This window comes from Delphinapterus leucas, chromosome 8, assembly GCF_059928025.1.
Source record: "Delphinapterus leucas isolate spDelLeu-1000000601 "Yukka" chromosome 8, BTC_Dleu_Yukka2, whole genome shotgun sequence".
In the NCBI taxonomy this organism is placed as follows: Eukaryota; Metazoa; Chordata; class Mammalia; order Artiodactyla; family Monodontidae; genus Delphinapterus; species Delphinapterus leucas.
In genome coordinates this window covers 71430363-71450505 of record NC_143136.1, presented here as the reverse complement: position 1 = coordinate 71450505, position 20143 = coordinate 71430363, and the positions used below count along the sequence as shown (strand labels likewise).

General features: G+C 39.9%; 1 protein-coding gene across 1 annotated transcript in view; it reads right to left on the bottom strand.

The window, feature by feature from the left end:
- Positions 1-13213, bottom strand: part of ITGB6 (integrin subunit beta 6) — a 71268-nt gene extending 58055 nt beyond the window's left edge. The window contains exons 1-5 of the mRNA XM_022570169.2: positions 13109-13213; positions 12925-13000; positions 12098-12177; positions 9251-9455; positions 8392-8638 (exon numbers count right to left, since the gene is read on the bottom strand). Coding sequence (XP_022425877.1) covers positions 8392-8638; positions 9251-9455; positions 12098-12177; positions 12925-13000; positions 13109-13153 — 653 coding nt within the window. The 5' untranslated portion in view covers positions 13154-13213. The remainder of the gene's footprint in view (positions 1-8391; positions 8639-9250; positions 9456-12097; positions 12178-12924; positions 13001-13108) is intronic.
- Positions 13214-20143: the final 6930 nt, after the last annotated feature.

Here is a 20143-nt window from a genome sequence, read left to right as displayed (position 1 = left end):
TTGATAGCTTAAACTGTCACCAAGGATGAGTCTCCCTGTAGCAAGACTGAGAGAGGAACCTGTCTACTTCGTCCTCTGCTCAGTCCTGCCTGCCCAGGACCTGAAAATCAGAGCAAGGCTCTTGATTCTAGAGCCCAAGTTTATTGTGATAGAACAGACTATTGTGGACAAGCCTGGGGTAAAACCACCACTAAACTAAAAAACAGTTTATCTGTGAGGAAAATGCCATGTTAGGATGAGATCTGCCCTAAAGACATCACAGTAGAACAGAAATTGCTAATCCTGAATCAGCCACATTTTATTCTGAAAACCAGCTAGTAGCTGTGCATGAGACTTTGGGCAAGTTACTCAACCCTTCTGAGCTTTAGGCTTTCCTTTGTAAAGTAGAGATAAATAACATAGAGCAGAGATCCTCAAAGTGTTGTCCCTGGACCAGCCACGTGAGCATCACATGGGAACTTGTTATAAATGCAAAATCTGGGGTATGACTCCGGACCTGCTGAATCGGAAATGTTAGGTGTGGACTCAGAGACCTGTGTTGAGCCAAGTCTTCCTGATGCATTCCAAAGTTTGAGAAACATAGGTGTAGAAGCACAGAGACAAAAAGGAGTAGCCCCCAGTGAGGTTGTGGTATGCTTCTGAGGAGAGCTGGTTGACTTAGGTGAGCATCTTTGCAAGTTCAACAGCCTGTCTTGTCAGCATACAAGGAGCTGATGCATCTTTGAGGAGTAGGCTCTTTTTCACCATAGTCATCTGCCTGAGGTATACAGTCAATTCTCATTATTTACAGATTCCATATCTTTGAAAATCCATATTGCTAAAATGTATTTGTAACCCCCAAATCAGTCCTTTCAGTACTTTGTCTTTCATGTACGTGCACAGAGTGACAAAAAAGCTGAGTTGGGCTTCCCTGGTGGCACAGTGGTTAAGAATCTGACTGCCAACGCCGGGGACATGGGTTCGAGCCCTGGTCCGGGACGATCCCACATGTCACGGAGCAACCAAGCCCGTGAGCCACAACTACTGAGCCTGCGCTCTAGAGCTCACAGGGCACAGCTACTGAGGCCCATGCACCTGGAGCCCGTGCTCCGCAAGAGGAGAAGCCACCAGAATGAGAAGCCCGCACACCGTGAGGAAGAGTAGCCCCTGCTCGCCGCAACTAGAAAAAGCCCACGCACAGCAACGAAGACCCAATACAGCCACAAAAAAAAAGTTGAGTCACCTGATATGATACGTATGTTTCCAGCTGAGGTCAAATAAGACAGCCTTCTTGTTCCAGCTGTCATACTGTAAACAAGTGTCCTTTTTGTAGTCTATCTGGTGCCATGGGGTTTTTTTTTTTGCACTTTTGTGATTTTTGGGTAATTTTGCTGTTTAGAGTGGCTCCCAAGTGTAGTGTTGAAGTGCTGTCTGGTATTCCTAAGTGCAGGAAGACTTTGATGTGTCTTATGGGGAAAATACACGTGTTAGCTAAACTTTATTCTGGCATGAGTTACAGTGCTGTTGGCTGTGATTTCAACATTAATAAATCAACAATATGTATTAAATAAGATGTCTTTAAATAGAAACACACAGAAAACAAAGTTATGTATTGCTCAGTTGGTGAAACGTGACCAGAGACTCGTAGGAACCTAACCCTGTGTCTCCCCTAGGAGAAATGCTCAGCATTCTCTAATGCAGTTGTTGAGGAGAATTTACAGAACAAGACTTCTGTAAATGATGAGAATCAACTATATATATATAAGTCAGAATGACTATGGATTTGTTTACACTGAGAAATGAAGCTCTGCCAGAACCAGAATGCTGGTGTCTGCAAGGATAATCATTTACTTCCTGTCAGTAGACTTTCACAAAAAGTAGGTCATAATCTGATGCGTCCTCAGATTTCAGAACAAGGGGGGGTTAAAGGTGGCCAGCACTGAATGGTACAGTCTGTGATGTCCCATTTTCTTAATGGGGTATTTTTTATTTTCTAATGATTTTAAGAACTCTATCTCTAAATAGTATCAAACTTTTGTCTTTGTAGTTTGTTTTTAAATTTTGTTTACAGTGTTTTTGGATATATACCTTAAATTTTTTTATATAGTCGATTTTTTTCCCACCTTCAAAGATGAATATATTTTGAAATGTGAAATGAGGAATTAAAAAAAAAGTTAACCTATTAAATGATAATAATGGAGCATTTGTCCTAATTGCTCCTGTAGTATTTAAAGCAGCTACAGGGTAGAAGAAAATGCCATTAGATTTAGAATAAAAAGACTAAATAGTTACCTATCTAAAATGAGGGTGATAATAATAATTACTTCACAAGGTTGTTGTAAAAATTACATTAAAAGTATTTTATAAAAAGTATATAACTGTGTGAAGTATACCATTGTCCCTGGAGCCCAACTAGTCTTGGAAATGTTTCATTTAATCTTTTATTTGGGGGTGTTGGTTCACACTGTACCAAAATGGCATTTGAGAATCTTCTGGAGCCAGAGAACTAGTATTCCTATCTTTCGGTAAGAAATTTGCATTTTTGTTGGTTAGAATTATTTGCTATGTACTTCTTACTAGAACTCTAATCTTTTGGAAAGGGGAATACATTTATTTAATTCAATAAACATATTCATGTGCTGGGAGATGAATGAAGCTAAAACAAAGCAGAATGTCAGAGCTGGGTCACACCAGAAAATTTTGACTGGAGGCTGCCTATTTTGGTCAAAGTTCTTCCTCCAACAAATGCTTATATTTGGTTGTTATTTTCTAAGAGAGAAATTGAAGGAACTACTCATTGCTGAATAACTTGATTTTGAGTCCCTAGACAACAATAGATTTGCATTTAAAATGCATTCAAATTTAAAATTGTAAAACACAATATAAAAAGTGCTACTTATATTTTTATTAAAACTTTAAATAAAATTCATAAAATAAGACTATAATGATATATACTAAAAGGTTAACACCATCTTTTTTGAGTGGGATTAGAAATGATTTCCATTTTCTTCTTTTTGTCTGTATTCTCACTTGGGCTTGTTATTAAAAGTTATATTATATACTCATATATGGTTTTTTGTGTGTTCATATAGGAAATCTAAGCATTTCATGGTTCAGTTATCTCTTTTGCAAAACTACAATGAATTCCTCACTTCAAGTCTTCAAAAATAAAACAAAACACCAAATCAAACGTGAAATGATGTTAAAAAAAAATCCCTCAAAATGTTCGATGGAGAAAATTTTATCTTTGTACTGTTAAATATTTTTAAACGCATATTACAATTCATTACAAATAGGAAAATGGAGAAAATATGGTTTTTCTTGATGTTTCTTAGACAGCAGCATAAGAGAAAATTCTTTCAAAAACGTAAACCATTCAGGCTTCTTACGTGGTGAAACGAAGTTTTAGTGACTTTCCATCTAACGAAGATAAAGAAAACAAGCTACTTCAAAAAGCACTAGAGACTAGATTAAAACTGAGGCTTTAAAAGTGTGGTGTGCAGACACACAGAGGTCCCTGACACCTTTTCAGAGAGTTTTTCAGGTCAAACGTATTTCATAATAATAAGAGATGTTATTTGCCTTTTTCACTGATGATGCAAAGCAATGGTGAATAAAACTGCTGGTGCCTTAGCACAGATCAAGGCAGTGGCACCAAACTGCCTAGTATTCCTTATAATTTTTTTTTAAATGCTAGTTTCACTTGATTGTCCTTGATGAAGCAGTAAAAGATATTAATTTTATTAAGTCTACACCCTTGGATACGTGTTTTTAAAAAAAATATTTCTGTGTGACCACATGGGGAATATGCATACAGCATTACTGCTGCACGTTGAAATACATGTTTATAGTGGAAAAACACTTGCGATTGTTTGAACTGAACTGGCCTATGTTATGGAACAATCATTTGATCTGAAAGCCAAACTATCATTCCAACTTAAGTTTTTGGCAGACATGTTCTTAAAAATGAAGAAAGTAAGCCTGCTACTTCCAGGAAAACGACTGTCAGTATTTGTTGCCAATGATGAAATCTGAAGTAACTAGAAAATTAGAACTTCAGAAGATTATCGTCTGCCACCCATGGCTTAACGGCTTCCCAATACTTCAAGATTTATCTGATGGGATTAATGATGATATTAACAAATATGATTTTTTTAGATATTATATCATGAAATTTGGAAGATCTACATAACTCACTGTAACTTCATTTTCCAAATGACCAAAGCGTTATATTACAAAAACCACACGCACCACACACACACACACACACACACACACACACACACCAGTAAAAGAGCGATTCAAAGTGCAAAACAGACCAATGGTTTTTAATGTAACAAAATATGAAGTTCATTGATATTTTTTCAGATTCCACATTGAAAATAAATTTACCTCTTGTACAGTTTGAATGTAATATCAAAGAAGAATGTCTACAGTTATTGGAAAAATCTATTAACTGCTTCTCCCTTTTCCAACTATATATCTGTGTGAAGTTTGACTTTCTTCATGGAATTCAACCAAAACAAAGTATTACAACAGATTAAATGGAGAAGCAGGTATGAGAAGCCAGTTGTCTTCTTTTAAATCAGATATTTTAAGAGATTTGTAAAAATGTAAAATAGTGCCACTCATCTTGTTAACTTTTGTTCTGTTTTGGAAAATGTAATTATTATTCCTAAAGGTGTGTTATTATAGTAATATGCAGTGTATTTTTCATTGTAATTATTAAATAAATTGATAAATAATTATTTTTATATTTTCTTAGTTTTACATTCTAAGACACTGAATATTGATAGATATAAAGCTCTTTTGGACGTCTTAATTTTTAAGAGTGTAAGAGAGTCCTGAGATCTAAAAGTTTGAGGACCATTAGACAAAAATAACTAGAGAAAATAAGTGTTAATGAGAGAAAAAAAATTAAAACTGGTTTTGAATGTCTGTTATGTTCTGAGCCTATTCAGCTCTCATGATTAGCCCAGGAAGTGAATATTATTATCCTCATTTATAAATGAAGAGATGGGAGCTCCAAGGTTATGATTTAAGCCCAGGTCTGGAAAACGCCATGCTCTTTTCTCTTACCTCTCATTGCCTTTGTACTAAAGAACATTTTATTCCATAATTATAAGGTTTGGATTGATCAAAGGATTGACTTCTGTGTTTGGTGTTTGGGTTCTTGGTGTGTAAATGTGTGGCGAGTGGAATCTGGACAGAGAAACTGGGAGAATTAAAGGCGTGATTAGAAAGGAAAAAATATAATGTTGCAGCAAAAAAGAACTCATTTTTTATAACTTTAGCTAATGGTAAATTTTGCCAACAAGAATAAAAGAAAAACCTCTATGAAATAGGAAGACACTGACCTTTCAAGAGCTCAAATATGTGATCCTCCTTTGGGTTCCCGTTCACCGAACCCTGGGCAGTGCTCTGGCCTCCCTTTACCCCACTCTGTTGGTGTTGATAGTAGCTACCACCTACTGAGAGCTTCATGGTCAAGCCCAATATCAAATGCGTCCTTTCATTATCTCACCCACTCCTTACAACCCCTCTGTGAGATCGGTATTATTATTCCAAACTAAAGCTCTGAGAAGTGAAGCGGTTTCCCTAAGGTGACATTATGAGTGAGCAGATGAATGGTTACCTGGTAACATGGGTGTATTCAAGGGATCAATGGAACAGAATAGAATGTCCAGAATTAGACACACATACAGTCAATTGCTTTTTAACAAAGGCATCAAGATAATTCAATGGGGAAAGGAAAATCCTGCTTAACAAATAGTGCTGAAACAATTGGATAGTTGCATGTAAACAAAAGATAGACCTAGACATTTTCCTCATTCCAAACAGAAACACTAATTTGAGATCATAGACCTAAGTGTAAAAGCTTCAACAACAAAGCTTCTAGAAGAAAACAGAGGAGGAATCTTTGAGACGTTAGGATAGACAAAGATGTCTCAGGACAAAAAAATACACTAATCATAAAACTAAAAATTGATTAACTGGACTTCATCGAAATTAAACACTTGCTTGACCAAAGACATTGATAGAAAAATAAAAATACAATCCACTGCCTGGGAGGAGATATCTGCAAAATATATTTGACAAAGAACTTTTGTCCAAATATACAAAGAACTTACATAATACAATATTAAGAAGAAAATCTAACTTTTAAAAATAGGAAAAAGATTTGAAAAGATACTTCACAAAATAAGATATGAGAATGGGAAAAAATACATGAAAAGATGTTCAACATCATTTGTCATTAGGGAAATGCAAACTAAAGCTACAATGAGATACACACCTATTAGAATGGTTAAAACTAAAAAGACTGAAATTACCAAGTATTAACAAGGATTTGAAATAAATGGAACCCTCACACATTGCTGATGGAAATGCAGAATAGTACATGCACTTTGGAAAACAATTTGATGGTTTCTTAAAAAAATTAAAACTATACTTATCATACAATTCAGCAATTCTAATTCTAGGTATCTATGCAAGAGAAACAAAAACATACATCCACACAAAGACTTATATGCAAATGATCATAGCAGTATTTTTTCATGATCATCAGAAATTGGGAAACAACCCAAATGTCCATCAATAGATGAATAAATAAAGTGTAGTATAATAAATTCATACAAGGGACTATTACTTAAAACAAAAAGGAACAAACTACTGGTGAACACAAAATCAGGGAAGAATCTCGAAAACATTATGTTGAGCAAAAGAGCCAGGCACAAAAGGTATATACCATTTTTTCCATTCATATGAAATCCAAGAATAGGCAAAACCAATCTAACTGATAGAAATCAGAAAGTGGTTGCCTCTGGGGAAGCAGAACTGACTGTAATGGGGCATAAGGAAACTTTGTGTGGTGATGGAAATGTTCTATGTCATGTTTTAAGTGGTGCTTACATTGGTATATTCAACTGTCAAAACTCATGAAACTGAACATTTCTGCTGTGTGTATTTTAGTACCTGTCAGTTATACCTCAAGAAGGGGGGTTGGGAACAGATATTATCTCTGATATTTGCAACCAAACACAATTCCTAAGAGTTGCAATCAGTGATGAATTCTTTTCAAGGTCAAAATATTTTTGGGGCTTCCCTGGTGGCGCAGTGGTTGAGAGTCTGCCTGCCGATGCAGGGGACACGGGTTCGTGCCCTGGTCTGGGAAGATCCCACATGCCGCGGAGCAGCTGGGCCCGTAAGCCATGGCCGCTGAGCCTGCGCGTCCGGAGCCTGTGCTCCGCAACGGGAGAGGCCACAACAGTGAGAGGCCCGCGTATGGGGAAAAAAAAAAAAAAAAATATATATATATATATATATATATATATATATATATTTTTTTTTTTTTTCTTTTCGCTGTCAGATTCTAGTTGGGAACCGCATTGAAATGTCTTAAAATGATACTATAAAAACTGTCTTCTATAGAGATTGATTCCTTGGGTGTATACTAGTGTTCAAAGTCAGTGTATGTTTGGAAAGCCATTTCACATATATACTATATTTATAGGAGTAAAGGGCTTGGCTTTGGACGAGCCCAGATCTTGGTACAGATCACTGATTAGTCAGGTGGCCTCAGGCAAATTACTAACCTCTCAGGGCCTCTGTTACTTCCTCTGAGTATAGGGATGATGAAGCCTGCTTTGACCTGAAGCTATTATGAAGATTGAATGAGGTCATCTATGTAAAATCTTTAGCATAGGGTCTGGCACAGAGCAAATGGAAGCTCTTTTTCAATAGAAGGATATCAAATAATTTTATTTTGACCATGTCATTGATATGTACAGGTAAGTCATCTCAAAGCAACTTGCCCTTGACCATCACCTGGATAATACATGGTTTTAGTAGCCGATCAGAGAATATTATAATGGAGTCATTGCCTAATTTCCTAATGAATTTGACAACAGTGGAGGCTACAAAGGTCTTTTCCAAGCAATAAGAGAAATTCACATCTCCCAAAGTATATCAGAGGTAGCTACAAAAGCTGTTATTTTGGCTGCAATCATTGGAGTGGAGACATATACTCTGAGAAAGTGTGGGTTACTGTCAAATAGCCTCAGAGAGTGGTGGTCATTGAGGATAGAAGGCCTCTGAGGGGCTGGGGAAGGGCTCAGGCCAGTGGAACCTGCAGTGAAAGACTTGGTCCGCTTGTCTGCCGAGCACAAAGCCAAATTTGTCACAGACTGACCTCCGCAGCGAGACAGATGCTGCAGGTGCTGTGAGGACCCAAGCTAGAACCAGCTATTAAGTTGACTTCCCCTTGGCTCTGAAAACCTAGGCAACTGAGAGCTGCAGAGATCCAACCGGATGGGAGGGAACTGCAGCCACTTAGCAAGCTCCTACAGCTCAGAGCAGGGCCAGCTCTACAGGAAATCAGTGTTCAAAGATGCCAGAAAATCATTTACTTACCTGCAAGGGTTGGTGATTTCTTCTGGTGTTGTTTTCATAAAAGGGGAGATGGGTTTTTCTACAAAAGAGCCGAAGCCCAGTCTAAAGTTGCTAGTTAATTTAGACATCTCCTTGGAAAGCAGGGAGCCTAGCTCTTTGATTGTGTTGAGGTCATCATCCATGGAGGCTGAGAGGTCCATGAGGTAATACAAGTCCACCGGGTAATCCTCGGTCTGGCGAACTTGAACTTGCAGAGTCTGTTCACTGCCTGCAACACCCCCGCAAGAAAAGCAAATCATAAAAACACATGGAGACTTCTTTGTGACTAGGCAATCACTGGCTGTTTCATTTCAATAAGAACTTACTGAAGATACTTACAATTTCATACACTGTGTGGTAAGGTTTATAAATGAACAAACCCATGAAAATCTTTCAGCAGTGAATTTAGAGTAACTGAAGGAGGTGAAAGTTAGGATATTTTATATCTCCTTGGGAGAACTAGCATCCATTTAGATGGAAGATAAGCTGAATTTTTGTGTGTGTGTGTGGGTTTAGAAAAGAAGAAAATAAAGAGGAGTTTAAAGCTACATTACAACCCTTGAAGAAATGTGAGGTAAGCCTTAGCAACATTTGAGTAATTCAGATGGTTACTATTAGATAAGGCTCTTTTTGGTAACACATTTGGAGTGCAAAGTGACCAATGTGAATAAAGAAAAGTGTTAGCCTAGCAACTCTCTATTTCCTTAAGAATGGGAAATCTGAGTCATCACAAACAATGATATGTAATATGGTACAAGGTGTATTAATGGAATAGCAGTATTACTACATGTGATGTTAGATTTATTTACATGAGCCAGTGAGTGTGTAAATCATAACATACCTGGTCTCAGTTTAAGAGCCAAGTTTTGAGGGGCAATCTGAACGATGCTGGAACTATTTTTCTGTCTGCCTACACTGAGAGGCTTATTTATAAGTATTTCTACTTGGGAGACAGGGTTTTCGATGAAGGTTAGTTGACATCCTTTAGCTAAAAGATTTGCTGGAGTATCACACCTTTCTCCAACTCCAGATAGATGGGTAAAATTCTAAAAAAAAAACAAAAAACAATAAAGAGAAAAAGATGACAATAAAGACAAAAAAGAAGACATTTCTTATGATTACTTTTTGCTTGCTTTCTAGTTAGGCATCTTGTCATAGTATACCATATCCCCACATGCCTGACATTGATTGTAGGTCTAAAGTTATAGCAGAATAACCAGAGAATTCTGCCAGTAAAATTCTGAGTAAAATTGGAGTTTCCTTTAATTATATTCAAGTGAATTCACTTAACAGGTTTTTTTTTTCATTTTTCCTTTTCTTTCCTTTTCTTTTCTTTTCTTTTCTTTCTTTCTTTCTTTCTTTCTTTCTTTCTTTCTTTCTTTCTTCCTTCCTTCCTTCCTTCCTTTCTTTCTTTCTTTCTTTCTTTCTTTTTTAATGCTCACTCCTTTACAATGTCTCCTGTGCTCAGGTCCTTGAAATAGCTGGGTCATAGAGTTGACATCATTGTGTGAATTATCTGTTCAGGATAACCTGTAGGTTTGTGGAATCCTGGGACTGTCCAGACTCTCAGTGTGTCTATTACCAAATCCAGTGACAAAGAGCTTTTTCTGTGGCTTCCTAAAGGGCAAAGATTGTGACATCTCCCTATCTACTCTCTATCCCAGTTTAATTTATGGATATATTTACCCTTCTATTACAGTATTACTTCACTAAAGTTGACCTCTTGGGGACTTTAAACTCAGGGTCTTAAAGTGTTCCAGTTTAAGGTCTTTTAGAAATTTCTCCAACATTTGGATGTGGGGAAGGGAAGGGAATGAGAAATTGTGTAAAAGACTGCTTTTCTGTGTAGGACTCGGGAGTTTCCCAGTTCCCCTCTGATCCACCTGGGTATGTGGAGGCAGTGAGATGAAGTGTTTTCAGGCAGAAATGTGGCCATCCAACCCTGGAACACCCAGAACAGAGAGATGCAGTTGAGTGATAAACACCTATCTCACCTAATAGCCACGGCTGCTCTAGAGCAGGTGAGCCTCTGGGCAAGGTTGATCTTGGGGCCCGTTGATTCTCATACTTGGAGAGAAGCAAACCAAGCTCATATTGTTTTTCCTCATTGAGAATTCTAAGCCACTCTTGCTGTTTCACCAACTAAGAAAGTTACATTTCTTCGGAAGTTGATTTTTTGAGAATATAATGTGTTATCTATCAGCAAGGCCTGTGTATATTTAAGGCCTTAGAGAGGGGTAGCAAATTCTGTAACTTCTCATGATGCATCCAAAGCAAACGATGGCTTGACAAGACCTCAGAATCCTTCTTAACACAGTGTCACTGCTACCACCTGTAATCACTCTGTCTGCCAAAAGGTCAGAGGCAGTGCTAACCCTGGAACCTATTTTCTATCTGCTCTAAGCAGAAACCTAATTTACTTTTTGCTCCAACTGTCTCTACTGATATCACTACTTCTACTATTAGTTATATCAGTGAGTGACCTCTCAGAATAATCTGGTCTTCAAATTTGATGAAAATTTGGCTACGGAGTATTATCCACAAGCAAAGCTATCCATAGTAACTTAAAAGCCTCTCTTCAGTAAGTGCTAAAGAAGCACGTAAGTGAAAATTCTAGAGATGGGCATTTTGTTAGACTGATTTGTTGTTTTATGTCTCTATCATGAAACTAACATTGACTTCTTCAGAGAGTCAATGTCAAAAAATGTGGGGTTTCCACTCTTTGTATATTCCCCAACCTTCTTTTGATATGTGAGCTCCGCCCCTCAGCAGAGGCGATAGCGGGGGAGTGAGCTGTGTCTGTGCTCCGGTCTGCGAGCCCCTCCATGGACACATGTAACCGAAATGTGGGTTTTAACAGTGACAGCCTGGACCTGAGTTAGGCGACCAGGTTTGTTCCCCTTGAACATGCTACTCAATTCTTGTTGAACTTGGCATTCGTATGGTTGGATTTGTGTTTAGATTCTCTTTATGAGATTCAGCAGAGAACTGCTTTCATTCCAGAAAGAGCTAAGGCAGCTCCTTCTTACCAGGAATCATTTACAGATTGCCCAGTTGTGTCACAGGAGACACTGATTCTGGATGGCTTGTTATACATTCCCCAATCCCCTTCTGCTACCTTCACGTAGTTTTCAGTTTGATCAGATAAGGAATGTCTGTTTCGGGTTTTGTCATCAGTGTGGTACAGAGTCACCAAGCTCACGTAGTTTTTAAAAGAACTGGATAATGTCTGAACAGTAAAGTTTACCCCAAGCCTAGAACACTTCCCTCAGATCCTAGTAATGATTCAGAAAGGATGCTGGTCCACAGATGGAATACAACTATGATATTGAAATCAAATGTATGTTTGAAAATTATCAACTTCATGATCTCTGGTTACCCAGAGCCTCAGCATTTTACATGTAAGCAATTAGAAATGGCTTTAAAATCAGAGGAGGCATCAGGTTAAATAAAGAATCTTGAGTTACGTATATTTCAGAATAATTTGACATTCACTCTGTCCTCAAATTGCTTTTGAATGTAATCGCACGAAGGACACTTGGAATCACAAACGCTTACATTTTCCTTTCCTGATCTGTTTTACTTCTATAACCCTAGAGAAAGCAGGAAGCTATCAGAACACTCAAGGATGGAATTACCGTAAATGTAAGTGCACTTTTTACACACAGGCTGAGGTCATTTGTTTTACCTCCTGAGAACACCAGGCACACTGAGGTCCAATGAGTAAGCAGTCCTCACAGGTCTCTGCATCCCCCATGGCACAGCCACCTGTTTTTAAGCCCAGCAAGACACAAGGGATTCAGCACACTCTCTGCCACTCCATTCATGAGATCTACGGCTCTTAAGGTACTTGAGCAAAACAATACCAAAGTTCATTTCTTAGTCTTCAAAGATCAGTCCTCAAAATGAGAGCAATCCATAGTAAACTTCATATTTTACATCTATCACGTTGAAAACAGGCATGTCTTAGTAGCCAAAAATAATCACTCTCTTTTTTCTTAAAATATGAAAATATCTTAACGTTCACAAATACAGGATCATCATATTTATCGTCCTCATTCAGTATCATCCCCCTTTAACTTTTTAAAAATTATTCGTACCCATTAAAGAATGCTTCTCTCTTAAATGTACTGTATTTTTATTTAAAAACTAAGTCCCTTTTCTCTCTCAAGGTTATCACTCTCAAGTGGAAGGCCCTGTTGTACAATAAGGTAGCTAGAAAAGTTACCAAAATGGTTGTCACAAGAGTATTAAGAAGTCCTCTTGTGCAGTAGTGCTGTTTAATTCTCTCATTAAGGTGCCCATGCAACCTTTGTATTTATTTATCTTAAGCCCGGAGCATTCGCTGTGGGAACAGCCTTGCAGCTGCCTGTAATTTGTTAAAGTGTTCGTTCAATGGCAAAAGAGCAATTGAACAGATCAAATAAAAAATGACTTCTGATCTAGTTTCTGAATCACACGGCAGGTTTGTCAAGCACACTACGAAAGCAATATATTGGAGAACTAAAGTCTTACCTTGTACGTGATCATTCCTTCCTAGAAATAGAAAGAACAGGCAAAGCAGTTCAATCCCCATCCGTTTCAGTTCTCGCTGTGCAGACAGATTAAAAAATGAATTACCTTCAACATTACAAGACTAAAGCTGAACATCGTTAAAAGTCTTTCTTTCTTGAAGTGTAAAATTGTAAATACTACTTACACTGCTTTGAAAAGCAACTTGAGATGTAAATAAAAAAGTTTTCATTAAGACTGAAATGAAAACAGAAGCTACCTGGACAGGTAAAGAAGAAAAGCTGTGCTTAAGAGCAACTTCAGCATGATTTACTTCCTTGTTCTCCTTATAAGGAAGGCAGGTGTACAATCACCAAGAAGGTGGGGAAAATTCATTCAGTAGAAATTTTTGTGTAAATTCTATTAGTCTCTCTGCATCCTAGAGAAAGTTGACACCTTTAGTAAAATATTGATCGATGAAATGTCAAAAGAGCAATTGAAATATGATCTAAAGTTGTTTCTAAAATAATTATAATTTAATGTAAACAATAAAGATGATAAATAAAACACAAATATGTAAGCTATGTATAAGGAGGGTTTAAAAAATGAGCTAAAGGAAAATACCTGAGATTTTTATGTTCCATTGTTAAATCCTTTCAGAGAATTGAGATGAACTCTGAAAAATAAAAATCATTATTTTATAATTTGGAAGGCAGTCTAGGGAAAGCAAAATACTGTGTTCCCTTGTTTTTTAAGTTGGATGAAAGATATTTTTCCATAAGTATAAAATTCCTATTTAAATGCATTATTAGAAAAAATATAATATTTCAAAATTAGTCTCAAACAATAACAGTGGAAACAGAAACAATGGTGCCCATGATTCTGAATCCCTCTCCTCCGCATAGTGACCAAGTTCTCTTTCTCACGTACGGTTCCTGCTCCCAGCTCACTACTTGGCACATAGAAGATATTTATTTGTTGAACAGAAAACTGACACATTTAAAATACAACAATCTATGGCTAATTTCAGGAGTTTGATTATGTGTTTTTCCTAATATATTCCAGACAGTGTTTGGGGTTTGCAGATACTGCAAACAAATATTTATTTCGTTGCTCTCCAAACTGCTTGACCTTAGACAGGCTTCTTTGTGGCTTGCTTATGTCCTGGGAGATTATCTTTTAAAGGTATATTTCTAGGCAAGCATGTGAAACTTGTGAAGAGAGAAAACTAATTATAGTCTGCTCAGGTTCTTCTCAGAGCTCATGAGCTCCATCATACACAGGAATCTGCAAGAACATGGCAAGAATCCTTCAGAGAGAAACCAGAATTATTAAAGACTTGAGAGGATACCTTTTGGGAGAAAAATACGTTATATGAAATCAGTTGATTTAGGTTGAAGAAGAAAGATTAAGGCACAGATATCTGTGTCCCTCATATTGCCTCTGGTTAATACTGGTATCCTGTATTAGCTGTCATTCATGTATTCATTCATTCATCCATTATTCAATAAATATTTATTGAGCATCTACTTTGTGTTAAGTATCGTTCTAGAAGCAGAGGATATATGTCAGTGAACAAAGCCAAGCTCTTGGCCTGTGAAGTATATATTCTAGGCTGGGGAACAGACAGATTCTTAAAATCAGGCTGTCCTAAGGGCTATGAAAAATGATAAATCTGGGTTGAAGAGGAAAGAGGGGGGCTTCCCTGGTGGCGCAGTGGTTGAGAGTCCGCCTGCCGATGCAGGGAACACGGGTTCGTGCCCCGGTCCGGGAGGATCCCACATGCCGCGGAGCGGCTGGGCCCCTGAGCCATGGCCGCTGGGCCTGCGCGTCCGGAGCCTGTGCTCCGCAACGGGAGAGGCCACAGCAGTGAGAGGCCCGCGTACCGCAAAAAAAAAAAAAAAAGAGGAAAGAGGGGTAGGAAGGGTGTGTTGTTTTACTAGCCTACGTACAGACTTCCACCCCAGCCCTAAAATCCTAGTTGTGCTGCTTTGTTTACCATCTGTCCTCAGTCACAGCCCCTGTGATGAGCACTCCCTCCCCTACCTCCAAGGCTGAGCACACACCATTTGTGCTGTCTGGAGGCGTGTGCTTCTTCCTCATTCTTCTCACTTCGCTGACTCATCTCTTGTCCAGGTCTCAGTACAGACATCAATGCCCTTCGGGAGAGCTTTTTGGTCTCGCCAGGCCTCCCTTCCTGTGGACTTTCCCCAGGATGGCCCTTTCCAATTTGCTTGTAGTTGCCAAGATCCTTGCCTCTCTCTCCCAGTAGACTGTGAAGTTCTTTAAGGCACTGATTTATTCAACAAGTATTTATTGAATTCTTTACTATGTCTCAGGCAGGGACAGTGTCTCAGTTATCTTTCTATTCCCAGCAAGTAGCATAATGCCAGACTTTGTAAGTAGTCAATTATATTCATCAGCTAAATGGATACATTTTATGTCTTGGCTGTCTAGTATTTTACCTGTGCCAAAGCAACTACTCCACGAATATTGAGCAAACAGACGTGTAAATGAATAAATGGTTTTAGAAGACACGCAGTGAGCGCAGATAGGAGAGAGGAAAGACGTCCCCTGCTTGCGTTGTGAGGAAGCTGAGTAAAGACTTAAAATGCAGGGTGGAGGACAGGGGCAGAATTGAAGAGAACATACAAAGTAGAACAACGCTACAAGAAAACCTCCATCCACTCTGTTTTTATCTTGGCACCACTGTGGAGAATCCGTACCAGGTTATTCGGCACAGGGGAAGTATTCTGGCTTCCTGAAGATGTGGTGCCTGGTGCCCTCTCCTGGAAAGTACCCATCCATGCCCCTGGGGGTGCAGGGAGCCCTACTTGTTCCATAAACTGGCCAGCGCTGCATAAACCCACCCGAATGGAAACTCTGTCCCCTTAGCCAAGCCAACCAGATTAATTACCTCTGTTTCTGTATATATATGGAATTTAAACTGGGAAATACAGACTAAAACTGGGCTTCAATAATAGGAGCTGAAGCTGGCAGAGAGAGGACCTCAGGTGGAAGGAAAAGTGACGCCTCTGGAGTGAGTCCATACTAGGAAGAATCGGCAGCTACGAGGAGACAGAAGCCCGAGGCAGAGGAAATCTATAATGAGTAGACAAGGGGGTGGGTTGAGCGTATCACTAGTCAAAGCAGCCGAGAAGGGCCCCTGAGTCACATGAATGGAAAACACTAGAGTTAGACCCACAGACTTACTTTGCCGAGGGGAAGGAACACGGCCCAGGCGGACAGCTGCCATGATTCCAAACGCCCTTCCAGATTGGATCTTTCTGAGGCCCGGCCCTTCCTGGGTTTCCCCAGGATCTTGTCTCTTGGAACAATGTGTATTCTTAGAACAAATTCCCATTGCTTATGGGTTGTTGAGGGTGTCTCTGTATTTCTTAAAATCGAGAGATCCTAAGTCACACCATTAAGATTTTCAGACAGGCTGCTTGGGCCCATAGGATAGAATCCTACCATCCCAAATGCTCAGAGCCCCAGCTGGGGACTCTGACTCCATCTGGGGGCCAAGACGTCTGAGCTGAGGCGTGGGTGGAATAGCAGAGCACCACACAGCCCAGGGAAGCCACGTCGCCTGCACTCCTCTCTTCAGCTGCCTTCTGCTTCTGAGATTGTCTTCAGTGGAACCCTGACCTCAGGAACCCATCTGACTCATTGTATTTGGCTTGGGTCTCTCCCAGACCCAGCCCATCATTCACATCAGAGAATAACCATCTAGGGTCAGCTGGGCCAGCCCCAGGGCACCTGAAAACACTCCTGGGAGAGTAAACACTGAGTGAACCTGGCTGGGAGCCAATTTGAACTGTAGTGACCTTAGTGATGACTGCCAGCTCTTGGGATGGCCTTGCTATGTTACCAGCTTTCTTTCAAGTACCAGTGACAAGTCTCCCTCCAGTTGTCTTTCTATGAAGCATTTTATACTCCAGTTGTCTTTCCATGAAGCATTTTATACTGAGTAGCTGAAAGGACACGTAGAAATGAATGCTATCCCTTTGTGTCTGGCACTGCTGTAACTGTGTATCCTGTTCACAGGATGCTATGGCTGACCTCAGATGTGTGTAACTTGGGGGCACAGAATCTGGAAGTGGACACCTTCATTTCACATTTCAAGATCTTCAGAAAAATTCTTTTAAAGTAGGATGTGCGGGGCTTCCCTGGTGGCGCAGTGGTTGAGAGTCCGCCTGCCGATGCAGGGGACACGGGTTCGTACCCCAGTCCGGGAAGATCCCACATGCCGCGGAGCGGCTGGGCCCGTGAGCCATGGCCGTTGAGCCTGCATGTCCGGAGCCTGTGCTCCATAACGGGAGAGGCCACAACAGTGAGAGGCCCGCGTACCGCAAAAAAAATAATAATAATAAAAATAAAGAAGGATGTGTAACAGTTTCCTGTCACCTTAGTGTGTAATGCCCACAACATGCTAAGTGCTAGAGAAATTTTTTGTGGCCTGGGACTTACATTCTAGTCTGGAGTTTACTTTTTTTAATTTGGTAAAATATACATAACATAAAATTTATCATTATACCTGTTTTCAAGTGTATCATTCATTGGCATCAAGTACATTTACATTGTTGTGCAACCTTCACTGTCCATCTCTGGAAATTTTTCATCATTCCAAACCAAAGCTCTGTATCCATTAAGCAATAACTTCCCATTTCCCCACCCCCTATCCCCTGGAAACTACCATTCATTCTACTTTCTGTCTCTATGAATTTGAGTGTTCTAGGTACTTCATATAAGTGGAATCATACAATGAAGCCTTTTTTGTTTGTCTTATTTCCCTTAGCATAATGTTTTCAAAGTTTATCTACATTGTAGCTTGTAGCAGAATTCCATTCCTTTTTAAGGCTGAACAATATTCCATTGTGTGGATATACCACATTTTATTTATCATTCATCTGTCGCTGGACATTTGGGGTGTTTTCACCTTTTGACTATTGTGAATAATGCTGCTATGAATATTGGTGTACAGTACCTGAGTCTAGTCCTACTGTATGTCCTTGGGGTTAGCATGTATCTCTCGGCACTTTAGTTTCTAGTCTGTGAAATAGTGATAATATCCACTTTTCAGGATTATGGTGAAGATTTAATTATACCATTCTGGAATGAATCCAGATTGGGTAGGGCCTGAAGATTGTATAATTTGGGGGACCCTGTTTAAGAAAAGGAATGCAAATGGGAAATAAATTGGATATAAAAGTGTATATTTATTTAAAGTGAGAAAGAGAGAGGGGGAAAAATAAAACAAAACCATGACAACAAATTACTGAAGGCTTAGAGATTCCAGGCCCTTTCTTCTTGATATCACATTAGGTAAATTAACCAGAAATGCTTACCCAGAAATGCTTCCTAGTGGTAATCTGGCTTCCCATCCCCACCTGGAGCCACCTGCAGCTCCCAGGCACCTGGGCAAGCTAGGGGCTGGGACTGAGGCTCCATCTGTTTATGGTAAATCCCCATCTGACTTCACTCAGGATTTGTGTTTATCGTAGATAGCTTTATTGGGCACTTCCTTTGTGTCAGGCGTTGTTCAATATTTTCCTAGTGTTGACCTATTTCATTCTCACAATACCCCTCAGAATTGGGAACTGTTTGACCTCCATTTACCAGATGAGGAAACTGAGGCAGGAGAAGCTATGGAACCTGCCCACCGTTGCAACGCTGCTCAGGCAGCAGAGCCCTGGAGACGGATTTCTCCCCCGAGTCCGAGCTCCGCATCACCGTGCAAACTGCCTACTGGTACATAAGAGATGTTTGGAGAATCCTAAAGCAGCTGTCAGCAAGAAATGAAATTCCCCAAGGAACATTTAGATAAGTCTGACTCTCCATCTCTAGACCCCTCGTTCCGGCTCTAGCTCTGTAGCCAGCTGTCTCCTTTTTGGTTTGCTTGTTGTTCATCCTGTGGATCATTCACCACCAAAAATGAGACAGAAATGTGGTCCTGGATTGTACAACATTTTTCTTATTCCTCCTTTGATTTACATCCCGTAAAATCACTTAAAAGCAAAGGAAACAAAACCTGTTGCCCTTCAGGGGACAGTGACAGCGCTGGGCCTGGCCTTGTGTCCAGGAGAGGGCGGTGGCCGGCATTTCCTGTGGGCCGGCGATGACTCAGGATTGATTAACTCCTGGGCCTCCGGTGGCAGCCACCCTGCACCTCACTCTGGAGCACAGGAGTCAGTCACCTACTAGGAAAAGGAGGACGGTTCTCCCTCGGCAAGTCTGATGCCAATCTTGTACGTCAGACCTGCTTGGGAAAAGTACTCAAGGAAATTGTTAGGGAACTTATTTTGAAATCCTAAAAGAACTGAGCTCCTTCTGTCTTTGAGCTGTGGAATAAATCCACAGATGAGATTTTCCATAAAATATCAGAGAATATGAGTTTAATCTGCTTTGACTCTCAGAATGACTCTCTCTTCGTTGCCCATTTCCCCATCTATGAAGCAAATGGTATGTCATGGCAGGAAGTCCATGTGAACAGACGGAAACGTTGATTGCAGAGTAATTCACTCATTCACAGCTTGCAAAACTGCTGAGCACTCTTTTCTCTTTTCCTTTCAAAAGATAACTCTAGCAGTCTAACCTGACGTTAGGATTCCTTCGTTTTAAGCAAAGTTTTTCTTTTTTTTCTGATGAGCACCATCTCTTACGTCTGGGGTTGCCATGGGGTGGACGTTATTAGCAAAAATAAGCTCTGATTCTTCATTCATTCATTCACTCACTCACTCATTCAGGAAGTATCTACTGAGATCCTACTACTTGCCAGGCACTGTTCTGGGAACACAGTGTTGATTAAAACTACCAAGGTCTCTGCCTCGTGGAGCTTGTGTTCCTGTAGGAGAGACAGACAATAGACACCCAAACAAATAAAGATGTCAGATGGTGATCCGTGCTGAACAAAACAAAGAATGGTAAGAGGTCAGGGAGTGAGCAGGGTGTGGTAGCCAGGGAAGCCTCTGTTAAGGTGACATGAGTACAAGGCCCCCCTGGCAAGAGTGTCTGGGGACAAGCAAGGCAAGGTGGCCGGTGAGACTGGAGAGGAGTGACGGGTGATCACAAGGAGGTAACAGGGGACCAGCCAGAGAGGCACAGGGACAGTGAAGAGCTGTCACCAGAGCCCCGTGGGTCACGGTCAGGACTCTGGATTTGTATTCTGAGTGTGAAGGGAAGTTTTTATGGGGTTTCAGTGGGTGATGATATAGCTTATGTTTTGAAAGGATCCCTCTGA